The sequence below is a fragment of the Oxyura jamaicensis genome, chromosome 15 (assembly GCF_011077185.1).
Source record: "Oxyura jamaicensis isolate SHBP4307 breed ruddy duck chromosome 15, BPBGC_Ojam_1.0, whole genome shotgun sequence".
NCBI classification, from domain to species: Eukaryota; Metazoa; Chordata; class Aves; order Anseriformes; family Anatidae; genus Oxyura; species Oxyura jamaicensis.
The window spans coordinates 8,918,221-8,940,606 of NC_048907.1; the positions used below are offsets into that span (position 1 = coordinate 8,918,221).

The 22,386-nt window shown below is 44.2% G+C and overlaps 1 protein-coding gene and 1 long non-coding RNA gene across 3 annotated transcripts; one reads left to right on the forward strand and one right to left on the reverse strand.

Moving 5' to 3' along the window:
- Positions 1-104: 104 nt before the first annotated feature.
- CRKL (CRK like proto-oncogene, adaptor protein) lies at positions 105-17,085 on the forward strand. The gene is made up of 3 exons (XM_035340955.1): positions 105-939; positions 4,136-4,592; positions 13,324-17,085. Exons 1-3 carry the CDS (start codon positions 626-628, stop codon positions 13,456-13,458), a joined length of 906 nt encoding a protein of 301 aa, XP_035196846.1. The 5' UTR covers positions 105-625; the 3' UTR covers positions 13,459-17,085.
- Positions 14,973-21,903, reverse strand: LOC118175077. 2 transcript variants are annotated; one of them, XR_004754865.1, is made up of 2 exons: positions 21,190-21,903; positions 14,973-17,711 (listed from the first exon to the last, which is right to left on the reverse strand). It is a non-coding gene; the product is annotated as an uncharacterized LOC118175077 (long non-coding RNA). The 2 variants fall into 2 exon arrangements; XR_004754864.1 differs by having other exon boundaries at positions 16,562-19,374.
- Positions 21,904-22,386: the final 483 nt, after the last annotated feature.

A 22,386-nucleotide genomic window follows, 5' to 3' on the forward strand; every position in this document is an offset into this window, starting at 1 on the left:
TCACCCCTCCCCCGCCGCGCTCCCCTCAGGCTGGCGCGAGGCGCCTGCGCGGGGCGGTGTCTCCGGCGGGCTCCCAGCGCCCGGCGCCGCCGCCATTTTGGTGCTCGGCTCCGCGAGGGGAGGGAACGGAACGGGACCGAGCGCCGGGACACGGAGCCCCCCCCAAGCCCCGCTCCCGGCCGGCCGAGCCCTCCCTCCCTCATTCCTTTCCATTCCCCCGGCCGGTACCGCAGCCGGCCGCCCGCCCTCGCCGCTTTATCCCTTGCCGGCCGCCGCTGCTCTTCGCCACCCGCCCGCCCGGGCCCGCCGCAGGCCTGAGGGAGAGGCGGGAAGGATGCCCCGCACGCCCCGCCGCTGAGGGAGACTCGGGGGCCCTGACCGCCGCCTCCGGCCGGCCCCAGCCCAGCCGCTCCTCGGGGCTTCCTCCTGCCGCGTCCCTCCCCTCTTTTCCCCCCGGGCTTCCTCGCTGCTGGGCCGGGCGCTCGCCTCTTCCTCCTAGCCCCCAGCCCCGCTCCGCCTGCCGGGCCTCTCCGCCCGGCCCTTCCCTTCCCCGGCTCTCCTCCTCCCGGGCCTTCGGGCTCGTCGCCTTCCTCCCGCTTTCCCTTACCCTTCCCTGCCCGGAGCCATGTCCTCCGCCGCCCGTTTCGATTCGTCGGACCGCTCCAGCTGGTACGTGGGCCCGGTGTCCCGGGCGGAGGCGCAGACGCGGTTGCAGGGGCAGCGGCACGGCATGTTCCTGGTGCGGGACTCGTCCACCTGCCCCGGGGACTACGTGCTCTCGGTGTCCGAGAACTCCCGGGTTTCCCACTACATCATTAACTCCCTGCCCAACCGCCGCTTTAAGATCGGCGACCAGGAGTTCGACCACCTGCCCGCCCTGCTGGAGTTCTACAAGATCCACTACCTGGACACCACCACCCTCATCGAGCCTGCGCCCAGGTGAGTGCCACCCTCCCCTCGCCACTCCCACCACCAGCTCTGCTCCTGGTGCTGCGAGGCGGGGGGCTCGGCCCCAGCCCCGTAAGGCTGGGGGTAGGGCCGTGCTGCACGCAGCAAGGAAGCCTTTCCTTCTGGCCCTCCTTCGGAACCCTTCCTAACAGCGGTCCTCAGCGCTCTGGATCACGATGACCATTATGGGTTGCTCCTTTGGTCATCGTTGTCCGGATGGTGCGTGGGGCCTGGCCTTGCAGGGCGTGTAGATGGATGCACAGGTAGTGTGTACATCCCTGTCGCTGACTGCAATCGCCTTGCGAGAGGGCGTGGTCTTGCTTTGTATCAACCTTCTGGTATTGTCCTGCTCCCAGGAAGGTTGTGTAGCTGGTTCAAGAATCTCCCCCCTTGGTGACTGAAGTACAACCTCTGAGTTTAAGTTGCTTTCTGGCCCTGGATCCACAACAACGCACCTTTGTGATTAGACTGCTTCACCCTGTTAACTGTTTTAATGCATGCTAGGACAGTGTTTCCCAAGCTTCTAGAGTGACATTTCCCCCCAAAAATGTAAAAACACGCGTCTTGCTTTGGTTATGGCACTCTGTGCATCTGCATATACTACGCTGGGAAATGCTCTTCTAGGAGGATGGGAAAATGTGACTTGACTATGAAATCATTCTTTGTCCTGAGCCCAACAGAGGACATACCTGCAGCTTGCATCACTAAACAGCTTGTTGATAAGTCTAGAACGTATTTCTTTTATCTTTGGATCTCCCTGGATAGAAAATAAAATAAAAGCTAGAAAAAAATGGTTAAAAAAATGATTCATTTCTAAATTCTGCGGTTTAAGATTATTATTTTTTTCAGATTAACAAGTTATTTGATGGAAAAGTAACTCCTGAGTTCTATAACCACACTTTAATCTTGGCATAGTCCAGTTCTTAATCACTGTCAGTAACTTGTCAAAGGTTGATAGTAAGTTGTCAAACTGAATTTTGACCACGCACGTGATCAGAAGTCTTCCTGTAAAGCTCTCAGGTGGTGGGAGGAATGTGACAAAGCACCAGCTTCAAGAACTCCTAAAGCTGCTGAGCCATCTTCAGGGTAGTGGTTGTGCTGTGGCTAAAGAAGTGGATAGGTGAAAAAAAAATCACTCAACTCACCTTTCACAGGTGCAGGAACACTTTAACGGACCTGCCTGGGGTTTTGTGCATGTTTAAACTCAAGGATGGTTTGGATGAAAAAAGTCAAATCTGCAGCAATTTTTGTGCTCGCCTCTGTTCTCGTTAACCTGCATACTGCTGTGCCTTCCTGAAAGTAAAAGCTTGTTCTCAGTCACGTATGGCAATGACGTTCTGGGCTTTATCACGACACTTAAACTTAGACACTTGCTCTCTTGGTGTTTGTGTAGAATCTTGAGTGAAACATGTCGTGAATGTTTTCATGACATCATGAACATGCCACCTCATTTTCAAGGTTTTGATTCCGTACAGCCATTGGTTGTTCTCTCAGCAGACAGAGACAGATGGGACCCCAAGCTTACCCTGAGCTGACACACTTTTCTTATATATAAAGCTACAAGTGGGGCTGACTAGGTGGTTTTCCTTCTAGCATAATTTTTGTTCTAAACTTTTTGAAAAATCAATTACGTGGTTGGTGGTTTGAATTTCTGTTTAAAGGAAACTTCCTGATGCAAGAGGGAGAATGAGGGGTGGCATTCCCAGGTTATTATTTTGAAATTAATGGACTAGATTTAGAATAGGGGTGGACAGGCATTTGTGTCTGCTAGCTGTCATTTTTCTTAGAAGTGGGCATTTTCAGAGGAGCATCACAGGTTGAAGGCTGTTGATTCTTTTAATTTCATTAAGTACAAATAGTATGACGGGATTTTTTTTTGTGGTAGGATTAAGTAGTTTCTTGTATATTGCTGTACACCACCACTTCTAGCTCTAGGGGATGGTATTTGAAACTTGTAAGACAGTTGAAACCTGTTTTAAGCTATTTGTTTTTGTGTCAGTAGCAAGTATCTGCTATGGCCCGGTACTGTAAGATTTCTGACAGCTGTTTTGAAAGGAGGTGTATAAAGGTTATGGTGAAAATAGCCTGCAGTAAAAGAGTCTCATCTGATGAACATTCTTGTATGTTATCACAATAAAATGTACTGGACAGATGATGGGCAAAATAATAAGCAATGTGAATAAATTAAAGGTAGTATATGGTTAATAGGCAAAGGAACACTTCTAGATGGCAAGCTTTTTTGCTTCTTGCTCTGTTCTTAGCAGTGGATGTTTTCTTCTATGAAGATATCACTGTAGGTTATTAGGTTTACATACCCAGTAAAGATGAGTACTCTGAAGCAGTAATAAGCTTTCTGTTATAATCTAACAACGCTTTGAGAGCTGAAGTTGTAACAATGAGATTAGGGAGCTTACTCCATATTACTTTCCAAAAAGGAGAACAAAAGTATTGTCTCCTAAAAGGACAGGATCTGCCTCTCTTTTCTTAAAGAAAGCAGTTTTCAGTATTAACGTGACTGACTGTCCCCATAATCCTACCTATGAACAGCAGCTTTCTGGTACAAAGATGCTGTACTGCCTATAGAATCAGAAAGACCTGAGAGTTTACCATATCCTCTTCTTACTTTTTTCTCTTTTCCCACTATGCTCCTTCAAGTCTGGCACTTAGAGTTACTGAATTCTTGAGGGAAGTGGATGCTGAGGTTAAAAATGTGAATGTGATGAACTGAAGAGGATTAGTTAGCTCTCTGAGAGCCATTCCCCCCCCCTTCTCCTCAAGGCATCCAGATCTTTTTCATTTATTTTTATGTATCGTGGCCTCTCATAACTTAAGCTGTAGAAATCATTTTATTCTACCCTAACATCTTCAAAATAACCCAAACAAATCAGTAAAAATCAGTAGATAAGATTTTGCACTATTTCTCCCAATTTTTTTGCATTCCTGATAGTTTTTATTGGATTTATGGGGAAAATAACATGGGTACCTTGGTAATTGCTTGACAGCATGAGTTAAACTTGTTAAATGCTTCCCAGTATTACCAAGCTAACACTTCCCTTATAAAGGTGAACGTAGATGTTCTCCTTTATGCGGTGCTCCGAGCGTAAAAGTGGTGGTTGGCTTTGTTACTGGAAATACAGAACAATGGCTATGGAATAGCTATTGATAATACCAACTTTTTTAAACTTAGGTATCCAAGTCCACCAACAGGATCTGGATCTGCCCCTCTGTCCACTGCAGAAGAAAATTTGGAATACGTTCGGACTCTGTATGACTTTCCTGGCAACGATGCTGAGGATCTTCCATTTAAAAAGGGTGAAATACTGGCAATTGTAGAGAAGCCAGAAGAACAGTGGTGGAGTGCCAGAAACAAGGATGGTCGGATTGGGATGATTCCTGTTCCTTATGTAGAAAAGCTAGTCAGATCTCATGGGAAGCATGGAAACAGGAATTCCAACAGCTACGGTATTCCAGAACCTGCCCATGCTTATGCTCAGCCTCAGACCACAAGTCCCCTTCCCTCGGTATCCAGTACACCGGGAGCAGTGATCAATCCTCTGCCGTCAACACAGAATGGACCAGTCTATGCCAAAGCTATCCAAAAGAGAGTACCCTGTGCTTATGACAAGACTGCACTGGCATTAGAGGTAAGTTGTTTTGTTTTTTTTTTTTCCTTTTAAGTCCTGCAGTTGTTCAATGGTTTGGTAGAATAAGAAAATAAAAACTGATAGTGGCAAAGTTGGCATGTATGACTTCATATGGAGCCTGCTCAGCATGCTGAGGGAATGAGAAGTTCTGTTAGGTTCTGAAGGAAGATTACAAGAATTGCTTCATCTATACCACTTCCTTTGAGAAAAGTGACTAAGTTATGTCAGAGCCTATACTGAATTTACTGTTTTCTTGCCTCTGCAACTGCAAATATGCTCAAGGGTAGTAGCAGAATGTATACATCCTGCTGTGGGAGTAAGTGCTAGGGGGGATGACTGCTTCTCCACCTAATCTTGGGGAAGGAAAGGGGTGTTCAATTGTTGCAGTATTCCAGATTGAGAACTGGCAGTAGCATCCTTCAGAGAAAGGTAAGGATTGCTTATGAACAGATTTTTATTTTTATTGATCCTCAACTGTAGCGTGAAGCACACTAGTGTTGAGAGCTCATGCCTGGGCACGTCAGAAATACAAACAAGTGGAAGAGTCTTCCAAAGGACTCCAGATCTTTTTTTTGAAAATTGGAATTTGAGAAATGGTCTTAAGACCTAAAAGGGGAGGGGAAGGGTGTGTTTATTTATAAGATGAAAGACTGTAGTGTAGCCTCTAACCTTGTGTTGAGCTTTTAATAAGTTCCTGTGCTGCCAAAACACTTTCTTTTTATTAGGGATGTCTTAAAGGTTTTAGAGCTTTATTCTTTAAATGGTAAAGAATTCATGTTACAGTTATAATTAAATTGGCATAAATGATGGAATGAAAGAAATTTTTAAAACTATATCTAGAATACAGACACTCTTCTATGCTTTGATTTACTGAAAGCTAGCTAACTCACGCTTCAGAAATGTCTCACCTGGAAGCAGTGCTATTGGTTGTTATTCTGAGTGATGAAATTTGAATGTGGTAAAATACTTCAAGGAGCAAATGCAAAGGAAGCAACAGCTTCTTAGCAAGTAAAATAGTGGTTTTAAAAATACTTTTGAACTTTGCCTGTTGCTCTTGCCTAGTTAGTTTGCAAGTTGAAGCTGTTAGCTATAGCTGATACTTAGACTAAGGTTCTGTGAATAATTGGAAGTTACTAATAAAAGTTACCTTAAGGCTTTTTCCTCTTGTAAAATTTCTACAGGTGATTACTCTCAGAGGGTTAGAAATTAAATATGTATCACTGGATTTTCCTTGGGTCTTAGGAAAGCTAGTTGCTTGTTATTCATGAACAGGGTGTGAAAGTCATCGTAGGAAGAAATGTAAATTCACTGCCAGCTGTACCATACAGAAGATTCCTGCCAAAACTATTCATGCTTCTGAAAACAGAGCAAGGCAAGCAATTGATGTTGTTATCAGGGTGTCGTGGAATTACTTCAGGGAGCTTGCTTTGCTGCAGGGTAACAGAACTGCTTAGAAGGACGGCTCTCAAATAGATTTTTCTGACTTGCTGTTTAGTGACCTAGTTAATTCTGTCATTTTAGCTCTCAGAATATAGTGGTAGGATTAATTCTCTGACCAACATACAGGTCAGACTTCTTTGGGATCTTTACATTGCTGAAATTCTGTTTGAAAGATTCTTCTGTTCCACTGATCTCCAATTGCTTATGGCCTCATGTCTTTGTCTCCCACCCCTGGGATATTTTGTCTTCCTATGCACTTCATTTTTTCACAGGTTCACCTTAGTCACACTGTGGCTTCTCAAGAGGCTTCAGAAGTAGAATTCTGGGAATTGATCTACATTTTCATTAAAATTGGTGGTTACAGTTTCTCCTTCCATGCACAGGGAACATTAACAACCTCATTATAGCAACATATTCTTTGTCATGTGTACCATCCTTAAAGAAAATTCCAACTTCTTTTCATGATCTTCCTTCAGCTTGCCTAACACCTGCTGAGCTCTGATGTATTAATCCCAACCTTGTCAGGGCTCTGCTAGTCACTAAACAATCTGAACCACTTGAGGTCATAGTTCAACATTCCTGAAAATAATAGGGTTCATTCAGACTAGAAGCTTCTGTTTGGTAAGAGCACAGAAGGTAGCTAATGGTAGGGAAAGGATGGGTTACGAGGTCGTTTGAGGGAAGAAAGCTAATGGTGTTCTTTCAGAGTAATAGTGTTGTACAGTGTTCTGCCTCAGTACAGGTGTATTCTCAATCACAGTTCAGCTTGTACTAACAATTGTTCCTATAATTGTACGGCTACCGATTGTGTGTAATCTCATTTAAACTGATAAAAGTATGAAAGCCAAATACCTGCCTGCTGGCTTGAGCTTCATGTGGTCAGCACGCAGACACTACTTACAAGAACCAGAACACCATCTGGAGAAAATACAGCCATTGCGTGGTAACCTGCTCAGCTCCTTTTAAGTGGAGGGATGTCATTTTGCAGGGTTCAGCTGGAAAATGGGACAAGCTGTCTGCGTTCAGGTTTGTCTGTTGCCCACTATTGTTTACCTAAGCTGTCAGAAGTTTTTTGTTTATGAGAAGATAAATACTCATAGACTGTTACTGAGAAGAAACCTGGTTTTAAGGAAGGTAATTACATTTTTCATGGGATAAATGTTTTTTTAAACTTGTAAAATGAATATTCTAGTGAAAAGCCTTGTCAAGATCTAGTTGGTTGGATAATGATGGAGTGCTTAACTTTGAAGTAGTATTTCAAGTGTGACAGTTTAAGGGCAAGAAAGTTTGAGTGTCTGCGATGTTTCCTGTAAGGATACTAGGTAGGTAGCATGGCATCTAGTACAACTTGGACCTTACTGGGCTGAAGTTGTTCAGCATTCATACTTATATTCCTGAAGTGACCAACATCTAAATGGGGATTTGGTCCCGTTGCATTATTTGCTCTATTTTTATTCTCTAAAATAAGAAATTAGCAATCTGCTTTACAAGCTAAAATACCAATTCTAGGTATTGCTGTTATCCCCAAACGTACAGTTACTGTGCATAGTTCTCTGCATTCTGCTGCAGCAGCGTACAGTTACTAAAGCCTACGATAAGTTCATTGTATGTCAAAGATTTACATATTACTGTGGTCAGTTCAGTTAATTACACGGGTGGTTCACATTTAATGCTTTTTAGCAAGATGACTGATGTCTGCAGTTTCCCACTGCGACTTTACTACATTTGATTACTACTGTGTGTAGCGTTTTCAAGAATACTGCACACACAAAAAAAGCTTCAGCCCAGATCTGTTCCTCTAGTTGTGTGCTTTCAGCCAAGAGGCAATTTCCTTCCTTTCTGGTGCTCTAGAGGAAGAAATACGAAGGACAGGGATGCAGTGTCCTGCATTTACGGGAACTAGAACTCTGCATTATGAGACTATGTACTGCTCCTCTTCACCCCTGATTTTCCGTGGGAAAATGAGGAGGACAGCCCCGTGTTCAAAGGTTACACAAACCAGCACCACACAGCGATGCGTTTTGTAAGAGCAGGGAATGTTGGCACTGTTGCCAAGGTACAGAAAGGCAAAGTCTACCTTAGAGTTTCTCAGCATTAATAACTTGGAGTACTACAGCCAGCCTGCGAACGACAGCATGCTAGTGAAGCCTCATCAGAAACCAGCCTATGCAGTGCCCAGCAGCCTAAGACCTGCTGCGTTTTACCTTAAAAGGGAGTTTTTCCATTGGTATCTGGGCTTTTTGCTTGGATCCAAAGAAGCTGATTGATTGCTAATATCTACACAACAGGGTTCTTTGTGCCCAGCCTGGTCAGTAGGTATCCTAATGGTAGGTAATTCCCTTAAAAACTGGTGAGCTGTTTGAAGGTTGGCTCAGGTTATGAACTACAAATTCCCTTACCAAATGGTGTGGAATGACTTAAGGATGTTTTAAATACACCATGTGTTTAAATAATGGTTCTTAAATATATTGCAAGCATTGTAGTTAAGTCATAAACCATTCTGAAGGCAGTGGTAGTTCTAAGTTCACACCCAAATCTGACATGACAGTGTTAGGGAATCTTAAGGTTTTGTATGTACAGAGCTGCATTATATTTTTATAGTTTTTTTTATAATAGTGATATTTTTTTCCCCAGACCTGTGCCAACATTATAGTGTTCAGTAGCTTATCTGTGCATGACATATCAAGCACACAGATGTATCCATTTGCTATCAGAGTTAATGCTACACTGAGATGTTTTGGTGAAATAAATACCTGTTCCCCACAGTTACATAACTGACATAATGTGTCTCTTGAGCTTGTTGCAATTAGGTTACTGTTAACTTTCTTCTCTTTAAAGTAAAGTTGAGACAAGTAGGGCAAGATGTGCTAGTAGTAGAACTTTCTTAATTAGGAAATTAGGTTGCTATTTTCACTAGGCAACAAGCATTGTGCTTTTCTTAAGTCAAGGAAATACACTATTGCTGTTTTAAACATTAAAATGCATCTAACTGACAAGCTAAATGTTTGGCTTTAACTACACAAGTATAGGTTCTAGGTTTGAAGTGTTGATCACAGAGCTTTAGCTCTGAGAACCATTGAATTGAAAGTGATGTTGGTGGCAGGATTTGTGTATCTGCTGATACACACAAACTTTTCAGTACGCTACCTTTGAAAACACAACTGCCAATTACATTGGAGGCTGTGTGCATTCTTAGCCTTTGGGGCTTCCTTTTCCAGTCAGAATTCTTTATCGTTCCCATCAGGACAACAGTCAGTGCCTTGCAATTTAACATATGTTCACCCTCAGAATTGTTTGCAGAGTTTATTTTCAGATGAAACTGAACGTGATGGGGATAATCTAGACAAGTTCCTGTGCTAAAATGAGATCTAGTGTGGCTCAAGAGTGACAGCGTTTGGGAGCTCTCTGGATTCTGGACTGTCATGACAGCATGCTCAACAGATGGGGACAGGCTATCATGATTTAATGAAAACTGCACCTTGTTGTGGTGCTCCAACCCCAGCTCTGGGGATCATCCATGCTCTACTTGAGGTACAAACTGCGGCACTCTTCCTAGGTGAGGCTAGGTTAATTGTATCTGGGGTTACAACACTTCTACACTGTTCTTCAACCTGCTCTCACATCTCAAGAATGGTCAAAGGCCTTTCTTCAGGTCAGAATGACTCGAGGCAAAGACTGTTATTGTTCCAACATGCAGCATCAAGATCAGGGCAATAAAGGCGTGCTATCACCCATTTGGTTTCTAGAATCTTCTAATACTGAGAGCACCAGCTCCTTCAAAGTATCACTTCGTTCTCCTTGGAGTGCAACTGAATTCTGCCTCTTTTGTTTAGTTTTATACATCTGGGAGGACAGTGGGATATCAGGTAACTTCTTTGTTGGAATATCTCTAGAACATGCTGAATTAATGGACTGGGTGACTCAAATGGCACGCAGGAACCTTGTGCAGCGTATGAATCACCTTCAAGTGGGAGACAGGTACAGAAGAGTCTGGGGTGAATGAAGTAACCTTTCTGACTGGCATGTTCCACAACTTGCATTTCCCTGGGGCTTTGAATTCGTGCTGTAACAGGGATGTAATGAAAGGATGCTATCTAAAAAACGCTTTGATTTTATCGTTTGGGTGGAACCAAATGGCTGCATTTCAGAAGTATTACTCATTTCAGTAGGTGCTACTTCCATCTAGTGATGCTGGCATGCTTTGCAAGTGAGTTACTTGTCTGAGAGATGCTGAGACTAAGGAAGCATTATCCTAATTTATAGATAAGGGCCCATGAGCTGTCCAGAATCATACAGGAAGTTTGTGGCAGAAATGAGAATTGAACCAGGTCTCCTGACTGTCCTGTGCCTAATCATAAGACAATCCTTCTGACTAGCCCAAAATATTCTCTGAAAACAATAGCATGTTAAATAATTTTAGTGGGAGACCACACCTCAGCTGACAGGCTTTAAAGAGAATTTACCCAATATTGCTTTCAGTTAGTACTTGGGAGGGATGCACAGAGAGACACTACTTGACCAGATTCTAGAGATGCTCTCAAAAAGAGTCTTTATAAAATCCAGGAATGATTCTATCATGATATCAAGATTCCTTCCCAAAAAATCTTGTTTCAGCATGCTGTTTCATTTAATTTTCTCAAGGCAACTGCATTTTATGTAAATACTATAACACGAGGGGATATTCAGCAGCTTTCCTTTAAAAAAACAGTTTATTGCAAATCACTCGACTATTCAAGTCCTTGGTATATGAGAATGTTTTTTGAGAAGCTTTTCTCACCTACCGCTCTTTAGCGGCCGCTACTGATTTGTAGCAGCTTTACCTGCCCAGCAGTCTAAAGAACACTTTGCATCGTTAGTCTGCATGGCATTTTTTTGCAAGGTGATGCTTAAATTGCCATTTTATGTTATTTTTTTGCTCAACTGATGGAAGACTTCCAACCTATTCAAGGTGTAGAAATCAGAGTCAAACTGAAGGATGTTTTTCTACAGCTTCTGAATTCATTTTGGATTGATCTCTACAGCATGTGTCCAGAATTAAGTTGTCAGACAAAAAAAAGTCCACGTGTTTGATCCCGTGTGCTACTGATTCCCCTCCCCACCCCAGGAATAAGATTAAAGCGTTTCCAAATGGATTGTTTGTATGGTGTGGTGCAAATGCAGTTTGCTAGTGGGTTTTAACTGTTGAGGTGCCAGATGTGCCTTCATGATTTTGAGTCTAAAACCTGGAACTTGAATCTGTCTTCGAGGGTTATTTTAAATCTAGCAGTGCAACACTGACTATTTGCAGATGTTATCAGCCTTTTCCTAAAGAGGCTTTTGTTAGGTTCCTGTTTAAATCATCCTGTTACTATTTAAAGCTTTATCTAGACTTTCCATATAACGAGAAGTCGGACAAATTGTGCTTTTTATCAAAAAAACATGAAGCATGCTGCAGTAGTCCACCAAGAGAGGAAAGCCAGTCAAATTAATGCTATCTGTGTGCACTAAATGACCTGGGCAGCGTATAACCACTCAGTAGGATATGTTGGCTTCATGTCTGAATTTATGAGCAGCATGCATCAAGTTGACAGTTTAAGAGAGTCTCAATTATATCCCAAAACTGCATGGGGATCAGAGGACTTTCTCCTCTCTTGAAAGCACAGGATTAAAGTTGTCTCACATGTGAGTCTTGAATTTCCAGATGGGAAAGGGGAGGGGGAAAGCTCCAAGTAGTGAGAAAAGTGGGGTGAGGGAGGATTTGGGGTGGGAAAGAACACATTTTGAGTAAAGGTCCAATTTAATACACATCAAGCTTAAATAGCTGGAAAGAGTTTCAATGTTTGAGACATCTTATTTTAAGAGATGTAACACTGAGTGACTGCCAAAGAGTTCGTGGTTGTATCTTAAGCTTCGCTCAAGGTTTTTGAATGCTTCAGAATGGTTGTCAAAAACATCTAACTGGTAACTAAACTGCTAACTGGTTTAAACATGCTTTGGATCATCTGGTGATGTGTTTTCTGCAAGGTATTTCGTAAACTCAGCTTTTTTCTTTTTTGGAAAACATATACATCTTATCTGAAACGTTTTAATCCAAGGTCCTTTGCCAAGGCCCTTGAACTATCTGCATCAGTTGTAAATGTTAACGCTAATTAGATAGTGTGGACAAGTTGTTATATATACACTGTGTCAAGAATAAAATCCATTTTTTCCTTCAAGATCAAAGCTAGCTTCCTGTGGATTTTGCAGAAGTAGTTTGGTAATCTGAAACCCAGCTACAAATTGCTTGGACCTCATTTGGGGAGGAAGCTTATGAACTGCCGGCCATTAGTCATAGGCGGGTTTTACCTTTTGTGAAGTTCGTTATTAGCTGCTAATGTCACTTTTCTAATATTTACTATGGTTACCACATAGATGCAATTAAGTAAACAGGAAGGGAGGTGTAGTTCAAGAGCTGCTGCAACAGGCCACGGGTTCAGCTCTTCTGAAGTGTTTGAGGGAGAAATGACTGTTCTGTCAGTCTCAAAGGCTGTTTGTCATGTTGGGTATTTTGCTTTGTATATTATCCTAATTCAGGTTAAATGCAGGCACTGAACAGTGATAAAGTGTAACTTATAATTTGGGCTGATGTGGTTTTTGTGTGTTATCATAGCTTTTCTCTTCTTTCACTACCAAATAAAAGGAAGTTATGATAGGATAGGCCTGATGTGTTGTTGTTCCAGCTCCAAATCCTTTGAAAGGAAGTGGAGGTGAAAGCAACAGATAAAGCTACTATCTGTATCTAATGCTTATTAAAAAGCATTTGAGAAGTGTATCGTTGTTTTAGAAAACTGACTAGCACAGCCTAAGAAATTTGTGTAGAAGTAGAACTTAAGTAGTGGTTTCTTTGCCACAGGAATCAGTCTTTGAAAAGCTAAGTTTTCTTTGAAATAAGCATGCTAATGCTAAACCCAGTGAGGGCTGTGCTGTTTTGAATGGATGTTGCATCTCAGTAGTTACGGTAGCTTTAGTGATGTCAGTTTATGTCTAAGCTAAATATATGGCTGTATGAAGTAAGCTTTCCTACAGGAAAAGGCGTGGTTCAGTAACTTATTGCAATACGTGAGTTTACCATTAGTTAAGATTTTCAAAGCAAATGCAGATACCATGTTTAGCAAGGCTGTCTGCGTTTTAGTTGAGTAAAAGTAACTTCTCTTTCCCTTTGAAGTTTATGTCAATTTCCTTTTAGATGACAGGGTTGTATTTATTGTTCATTTGATTTGTATCTGAGGTAAGATTCTCATGTGTGATAACTTTTTTTTTTTTAATTCTGCAGGTTGGAGATATTGTGAAGGTTACAAGGATGAATATAAACGGTCAATGGGAAGGAGAAGTCAACGGTCGAAAAGGGCTTTTCCCATTCACGCATGTCAAGATATTTGACCCTCAAAACCCAGATGAGAATGAATGATTCCCTCTACCCGACTTACACTGCTGCTTCATTTTCCTGGCTATCATTAGCATTGTTTGAGGTGGAATGACTAAACGGCACGTTGCTAGCATTGCCCATTTTCCAGCTTGCTGCAGTTTGACAGTTCTTTTAATATACATTTGGAATACATACAACCGAAGTCACTGCCTGACCTTCATGCCGTAGTTGCATCAACCAGAATTTGGTTTCACTTTTAAAACTGTATTGGGCCATAAGCTGGAGAAGACTGAACCGTAAGGTGTACGGCAGACAAGTATGGGAGGAAAACCTTTCTTAAGACTTCCACGGACTTGTTCTGGCCTGCTTAGTAGGAAGAGCCCTAACCTTAGATCAAACATGCAACTCATGTGTTACTGTCCAACAAAAAGCAACAACAAAAATGCAATTTTAGGACTGGAGAAGACTTAGTCTTAAGTGAACCTGTCCTGAGGTAGTACATTTACGATGATGGTCTCTTCAAAGGACAATAATTGAAGCTATGTATTCTAAGCAGTTGTATTAGAAACTGCTCGTTTCTGTTAACTCTTGAGCTTGTTGTTGACCTTCTTGAAACGGTGTGTGTTAAATACAGATAACCATTGATTGAGCTGCATTGAAGCTGAGGCATTTATTTATAAGGAAATTTAGGAGGGGTTAATACTCGTAACTCATTTTTGACATACTTAACGCATTTCTGTTGATTTTGCAAGCACTAACTATAGTAAGTGAGCTTTAAAGGGAAACACTTTGGCCTGGTCTACGTGCAGTTCTTCTGCTATGCTGGAAGTTTGGTGTACTACCACAGCAGTGCTTGTCACCAAGCTGTCACTTGGTAGACAGAGAAGTCAGATCACCACAGCATGGAGAAGTACTAAAAGGACCAGGACAGAAGAACCTGGTGAATACTGATGGAATCCTCTTATTTAAGCATAAACCTTTTATACCCATTTCTCCCCAGGTTCCCTTATCACTCCAGAGTTCCCTAGCTAAGCCAGCCCCAGCTTGCTTAAGACTCCTTGAACACAGTACCTTTTTTCCAGGGTGTCTCTGCGTTGCCGTACTTCTTTTCCAGAACTGCTTTCTTCTTTACTTTGGGCCTTTTTTTTCTTCTCCCCCTCACTCCCTTGTATCACAGATCTGCATGCTACAATTTTTACCCCCTCCAAATGAGTTGGCTCTGGTTTATATATGCCCCAGATCCCTCCCACTCCCAGCATCCTCTAGAAAATGGTTAATTGGAGTCAGCTGCCTGGGTTCCCTGTCAGATAAGTGAGTGCTCAGGCTGGAGGAGGCCACAAAGTGTCTTTTATCAGTACAGTTTTTTTTCCCCTTTTCTGTACATAAGCTGTACTGTTGTACCTGAAGTAGGGATCTACGTGGCTGTAGCTGTGTAAGTATAATTAATGCCATGCAGGGTAGGTCCTTAGCCCATTTACAGGATAGGAAAGCTAAGGTACAGTGCTATCTTCTACCTTCTTCTATGTGTTTTCTAGGTGAACTGGAATGCTCTTTTAAAAATAGCGCCGAATTAACAGAGTAACATGTCTGCAAAGACCGTAGCTATGAAACCTCCCTTTTCAGACAGCCTGCAGAAAGAAAAATGCCTGCTGCAGAAAGCCAGGAATATCTGACAGGAAAACAGCAGTGCTACAATACATTCATTTTTCAACTTGTGAAGGCTGTCAGTTGTAGCAAAATGAGAAACTTCAGACACCTGCAGAACTGTACCACTTCTTACAAGTGTTAAATTACATGGAAGTTGTCATCTTAAGTTCCAGCATGTTTTCTTGTTGATTTGTGTCACTTTTTCCTAGTAAAAGAACATTGTTCTCACTCCTGTGAAAGTGCCACGAGACCCTTAAATGGAAGGCACTGAAGAAATGCAACAATGGCACTTACAACAAGAGATGTAAAATGCTGTGGGGGTTTTCTTTTTAAGAAACTCTCGGTTCATCTGTTAGTTATTTTCTGTAGTATTAATCAAGTGGCTGACAGTCTAGAAGTTCTTGTAGAGCATTTTACTACCAAATTAACTGTGAAGTAGCATAGCATTGACTGAAGTGTTTGGTGCTGAAAGAATAATTCTTGACAATAGGCGCTGACAGGTTGTCTTGCAAAGAAAAGCCATGCAGCTCTCTTAACTAAAGGAAGTCGTGATTTTTCTGTGCCCCAACTCCACCTGAAGTTTACTACATAGATTGTACTACTGAAAGTCATCGTGTGAATACAGAAACTGCACTAAACTCAGTCTGCTGCAGAGAAAGCTTATTTCAGACCTGACCTAGTTGCAGGTAGCTCTTCAGAAAACTGGTTGTAGAATTCTTCCTTTGCATGTTAAAGTCCATAAATAAATACTGTGAGATTTGAGATCTTGAACACAGCTTTTAACCTGGATTTTGTCACTAAAATAAGTGTCTTGACTCATCTCCTCATTGAATAAGGTATACACTTCGAACACAAGCATTGTTTTAGGTTCAATTATGTTCTGATACTGCAGAAAAGCAAACTATTTTCCTTCAAAACTATGCAAAATGTGTGTGCAGTGCCATCTGATGCAAAGACGAGTTCGTACATTTCTGTGAACCTGGCTTTGGGCCCCAGCCGAACAGCATTTCTCACAGTAGCAGCGGTGTGGATCGGTGATGTTCGATGCGGTTTAAATGTAGCATACTGACCAGCCTAAGCTGATTGTAAACTCACTTCAAAATGTCTTTGCCATTTTACTATAAGATGACTATTTTCATATAAAGACTGCATTTGATCAGTTTGTGGTTTTCTTTGAAGGACTCTCTCACTTCTCAGTCGCTTGTTGCTTGCTTACATGTGTGCTGTCTGTTGCTTTATGAAGCCTCCTGAACTGGAGTGCTAACCCATCCGTGTAGATGTTCCCTGGGGGCGCCAGGTATTCGTACTATGAAGCATGAGAGTCTGCAAGTGACGGCTTCGATCTATGCACCATTAAAATCGTTCATGCTTTTGAACTAGCAGCCGGTTTAATCACCAGGTGCCACACTAGTTAACTATCATGACAGGCTTACTGTTTGACGTCCTCCTGTTGTGTACGTGTGTATATAGACATTGGAGCCTCCGACCAGTCTGAAAGTTTAAATGAAAACTGTTGTAATCAGTGTCCATCACTGGATAAGCGCTAATTTAATTCATGATTGTTTACAAATTGGAAAGAATAAACAAAAGGGAATATCCTGTCTGGGTTGGGGCTCTGAAGAGCCTGAGCATTATTTTTGTAAAGGGAAATACAGCATTCTTTGTGCCATTTCATGTGCCTGTAAAGTAATTTTTTAATATTATATTAACATCCTGGGAACGAGTGGGCTGCCTTTTGTTTTCTAGTCAAGTTTTCAAGCATATTTTCTCAATACCTGCATTTGAAAGTGAGACCTGCCTAAAAGACTGCCTTTTGGGACCAGTGAAAGCATTCTTGTAAAGCTGTCATTTTCTGTTCTGTTAAATGAAAATGTTTTTTGAGACAAGGATACAATTATTGCAGTGGGAAAGGTGGCCTTGTATTCGAGACAGTCTTCACTGTGTAAACTTTAAAACCCAATATGTAATTTAAAGACCATGAACTTCAGGCAATAATATTAAAGTGTAAGCTTTTAAAGTTTATTTTGGGGATCATAGCTTGTTTTATTTTTTGTGCTATAAAATTAACAGTATTAAATGAATTATATTCTTAGAATATATGGAGTGTCTTTTCTTAAGATTAGTGCCTTTTAATTTCTTACTCCACTTATTTCATAGAACTGGTCCCAACATCAAGCCATTGTGTTGTTTTTTTTTTTTTCCAGTGCCCTGTTTGTACAGTCTAAATAAAACTTGCCTCAACTTACAGTATCACTTGTTGTCTTTAGTCTTAAACCCTTGGTGATATTGGCAGAGTATTTAAGTCCTTACTCTGTCAGTACTATGGCTTGTTCCGTGGGTAAATCTGTGCCAGCTGAAGTTTTCCCGAGTCAAAGCAAGAGGTAAGCAGGAGAAAATACTGATGCTGAGTGAATGATGCCGTCATGTTCCATCCTTGTGCGTGTTCTCCAACTGTTCTGCTGTGCTCTGGAGGCTCAACTGACAAAGATGTGGCTCCAGTAACGCCCGTTATCGCCGTTTCCTTCCCCCTCGCACCTGACAGCAGCGCTCTTCCTGTCACTACATTTAACTCTTCTTTTGTAGAGGCTTTTAAAAGTTTGTGTAGGAACTACGACCTTCTTGCACTGTGACAATTATCTTGACTGTGCCTGTAAGAATGATTTAGGCATTTGCTTTGAATTTAGGTTATTTTTTTAGTAACCAAGGCCTGACGGGTGCAGGTAGGGACAAGTGACGCAGGTGCCATTGTAGCCCCTCCTGAAGCTGTCAGCATAAGGTGTTACAGATACCTGCTTTTGTAAAGCAAGAACAGGAGGTCAGCTTTTTGCCTTTTTACAGTCAATCCAGATCAAGAATAGAGGACAATAACTTCTTTTTAATGTTTGGGATCATTCAGGTAAATCACTCACAATGTGTTGAAACTTGAAGTGAGCTTACATGGGATTTAAAAAGCAGGACTTCAAACACGTAAATGCTATAAGGGAGAAGTCTTAAAAGCGTGCGTCGTTTCCCTGGCCTCTGTGGGTATGTCCTCATTGCAATGAAGTCTAGTGGGTGTGTTCTCTGCAGTACAGCTTTCTGTAATATTTTAATAAATGCTGTAGCCAGCTCTGTACAGTGTCGTAGCAAATCCATGTGGCAAGTTACTTTTCTTCAGGAAAAAAATCAGTATCTCAAATACTCACGCAAGAACAAGGAAAGTAAAGCAGTTCTTCGGTTTCCTGCATGCAAATGATTTTGTATACCTTTCTAGCCAGAACTGGAAGTCATTAGCTGCTTACTGCAGCTGCTTCTCAGGACATCGTAAATAGCTCTTGCCTCACTATTTATGTAGCAAAACCAAGGCCCCTGCTTTACCAGCAGCCTGCTTCCTACAGCCTGAATTACGACCGCGTGTGCAGAAGCAGCACCGTTCCCAGCCACGGTAAGAGATGTGCAGCACACATGGAGGCAGTTGCTGCCCACCCTCTGAGGAAGGGGCGAGCTGCTCGCATCAACCAGCCCAGACAGAGCCTGCCCTGGTTTTTGTTCCAGTAAAACCAGGCTCCTCTGACACTAACCTGAAGCGTCCACACATGCTGCTATCGGGCAGTGGGAGGTGAAGTGCTTTCAGAGCCAGAAGGCTTGGGAAGTTGAATAACACCTATGTTCTGAACAGAAGAACTTAGTATTTGCCTCAAAATGCATCAGGTGTTGGTATAAAGCTGCACTACAAAGGGGTATGAGGCCACAGGACTCTGCATGTCTTTGTTTCGTTGTGTGCTTAGAAATAACCTCTTCTTACCCCTGGAGCTGGGAGGGGGGTGCTTTACCGTGGTAATGTTAATGATCAGAAGGGACACATTATGCAGTCTGAGCGAGCTGCAGCAACAAGGGTGCAGGGGACTGTCATTTGTCTGCATTTTAAAAGGCAGCTTGCTTCCTGGCAGCCCTTGCCCCAAGTGCCAGCAGCACCAGCTTGCCCCCACCTCCACCTGCCTTCCCTTCCTGCCACCGGGCTGACCCTGAGTGGGGTCCACAGCGCTCACTGCCTGCGCTCAGGGCTCAGGGTTTGTACCAGGAGCACCCACTCTGCAGCTGCCTCCAGCTCCAGGAACAGCCAGGGTTACTCAGCGGAACATCAAAGGTAACATGAAACGAGCAACAACTCAAACTGGGTTTAGTTGTGGCTTACCTGCATGCAGACCGTCACTTATTTAAATCTGAGCTAGTCTGGCTAGGTCAGGGCAAACAGCAGGCAGCATGAGCCTAGGTGCAAGCGAGGTGGAAGGAGCTGGTTTGTCACCTGCATTTAAATACAAGGTTTTCTTTCTAAACCAGTGCAATAGAAAACACTCTTTTAGTTTCAAGCAGGCATACAGCTGGTTGAACTTACACCAGTAGCACGTATGCCTAAATACACTAAAATGCTGTCAAAACAGATAAACAAGTTTCCTTGTAACTTTTTTTTTACACCATTTACAATAACCAGTGCAACTTGTGCACGCAGGAAAGCTCTTCGGGTCTCTGCCAACAGGGATGGCTCACCTTAGAGCAGCTGTAGTGGTTTCTGCCCTTGTGTCCTCTGTGCTTTTTTAGAGAGCGTATCAGCTGCTCTTGTAGCAGCTGTTGGACCACAAGCCACAGCTCAGTGTATTAAGGTAAAGCAGTTCCAATTTCAGGTTACCTTAATACCGCGAGCTGCAAACGGTGACAGTCACTGCGCAAACAGCTGAGCCCTCGTGCAGTAGGACTGCGAGCCCACGAGGGTCAGGCAGGCAGCAGGGAAATAAACCATCACAGCTGTCCCAGAGTGAGCCTCCTGCTCCGAAATCTGAGCCCTACGAGCTTGCCTGCAAGCAGAAGTTGCATCAATTATTGTAACTTGTTAACGGAACCATTGCGTGCCCACCCTGAATCCAGTCAGCACCGCGCTGCTCCAGCTGGGCCACCCTCCACGGCAGCAGCTGGGGACCCCTGCGCTGTGACTCAGGCCCAGTTCTGCTTCGTGGGGTCCCCAGATGGGCACCACCTGCAGGAGCCAGCAGCTGAGCTCCTGCCGCTGCTCAGCGGCGTGGTGACTGCTCCCCGGGAAGCCAGTGGCCCCTCGCGCTGGACGCAGCCTCACCTGCAGAAGGTGCCAGCCGCGCTGCTCCTGAGGCGGGCTGGGGTGAGTGAGAGGCGGCAGGGACTTAACGCAGGGCTCTCCTCAGATAACCTTCCCAGCACCTGCTCGCTTCATTCCGGGCATTTTGTAACCAGAGCCCTCCCAGCACAAGTTATTAGTCTAGCCTGCCGCTGGCACACCAGACAATCGGGAGCAGGGCTAAATCCAGGCTGTCCGCAGGGACCCAGCTCCTGCTTTGCTCGTCCTGCCTGGTCCAACAAGGGCAGCTCAAAGTCAGCACTGAAAAATCCATCACTTGCAATCTTGCATTTGCTCTAGAACTTAAGCACTACAGCACATGAGGAAGCGTGGATCTCAGTGACTGTCAACAGCCCTCCCGTGTGCTCTGTTTCCCAGGCTGGCTCTCTAAGGAATCCCCTCCAGGCCCTGGGGCAGGAAGGGCTCTTGCTCAGATGAGGGGGCAGTGGGGGCTGGCTGGGGGCTGCTTTGCCTGCCCCTGGCTGCCTCTGCCACCTGCCCTGGCACCAGAGACAGGGGAGCGGTGAGTTGGAGGTGCTACTTTGAAAAGACAGAAGGGACTGACACAAGTGAACATCAGGAGCTGGTTGGAAACTCTTGGCACTCCTCTTCCTCCTTCTGCCCGCTGCCCTGCAGCAGCCAAGCTGGCCATGAGACCCCCGGCACGCTCCTGACAAGAAGTGGCAATCCCAGCCAGGTCCTAGAGTGCACTGTCACCGTCCCTAACCTGTCATTAAAAACATACCAACCAGACTTGCCCATTACGGTGAAGCACCCCTGGTCATTTACAAGCCTTTGTGTGCCTCGACTCCAACCCCAGAGCTTTTGAGCTTTTTTTTTTTTTTTTTTTAACTATATGTCACTGTCCTGATTTGATCTGAATTCGGAGGTAGTTCAGGGGACTCTCACTGGGACTTTATTTGCTGAATCTATTTCTGAAATCTTGGATTGTCTCTTTTTTGCCCTCATCTTGTGACCAGTGTTATCATTAAGCGACTGACCTTGCAGAGGAACAGCTTTCTTCTTCCCGGGTGAGGCAGCTGACGAACAGTGGGAGCTGGCTCCTCGTTGGCAGCGCCGACGGGTACGCGCACGGCACACGGGGCTGGCTTCCTGCCGGGCCTCCGGCCTAACGCAGGCACGGCACAAAGGCAACGTCATTCATCTCACCAGGCCTTCGTAAGGGAAAGACGAGCCATATCCTTCAAAGAAGGAACACCTCCCTCCGCCCTGACTAGCTGCAATAGCTGTGAGTACTCAGCACTTCAGAGCAGCAGCTCCAAAATTAAAAAGAGAATTTCCCTGCATGAAATAACACCTTGGACATGGGACACCTCGGGCTGGGGGGCTGGCCGCTGAAAGGCTCAAATCGGCTCAGGTCTGGGATTCTGCTGAACAGGGTAACACAGGGCTGAGCAACGCACGCAGTGTATTGGCACCGTCAGAAACTTCTGGTTGAAGTCATCCCAGACCACAGGATGTCCCCGGTAGCAACGTAAGGGTTACTTCCAGTACTCGGTAACAGCTCCTGCCTGCACGGGGCTGAGTAACCCACCTGCACCAGAATAGGCACGAGGCATCATTTGGGTGAGGTAGCAGATGGGATGGAAGGAGCTCTCCGAGCGGTGGGACAGCGTGTGGGGTTTGAGCAAGGCTTTGTGCTGCTCGGCAGTGGTAGCCCACAGACCTCCACCGTGACGTTTGCGTTATCGACGCTGGCCTAAATTTAAACAGATAAAAATAAAGAGACGTTAGCCTAGGAACAGAAAGCTTTCACAGTCCTTGACAGGGCAGTGAGGATGTAGGACTTCATCCATCAAACGTGCGGGACTCGTGCCTCCCTCGCTGCAGTGGCCTGGTTTCAGTCCTGCAGCCCTCAGGCAGCGTGACACTGAAACAGCTTTGGAAAACGGAGGGCAGCGGAGGAAGGAGACGATGCACCTGGAGGAGGACAGGCTGATTAAATGCCCCTCCCTGCTGCCAAATGCTCTGTGGGCTCTGCAGTCATCACCCAAAATAGAGCCATAGTCTGTGTCTCCTCCAAGAGACAGTCCCTGCTGGAAACATGTCAGGGCATTGCTGGGGCAGCGATTTACAGCACAGGGAGCCACTTTGGGAGCTGCTGACACCGCACCCCACTGTACCTGGCTGCTTTCCCTTTCCCCCAGCATTAAAGCCGCCTGTTGATGCTTGCTAGC

Excerpts from the sequence above, each read along its gene's own strand:
- CRKL (XM_035340955.1), top strand. The coding sequence starts at position 626 with ATGTCCTCCGCCGCCCGTTTCGATTCGTCGGACCGCTCCAGCTGGTAC. Across the intron at positions 940-4,135 it reads CTCATCGAGCCTGCGCCCAG|GTATCCAAGTCCACCAACAG; the intron begins GTGAGTGCCACC and ends TTTTAAACTTAG. Across the intron at positions 4,593-13,323 it reads AGACTGCACTGGCATTAGAG|GTTGGAGATATTGTGAAGGT; the intron begins GTAAGTTGTTTT and ends TTAATTCTGCAG.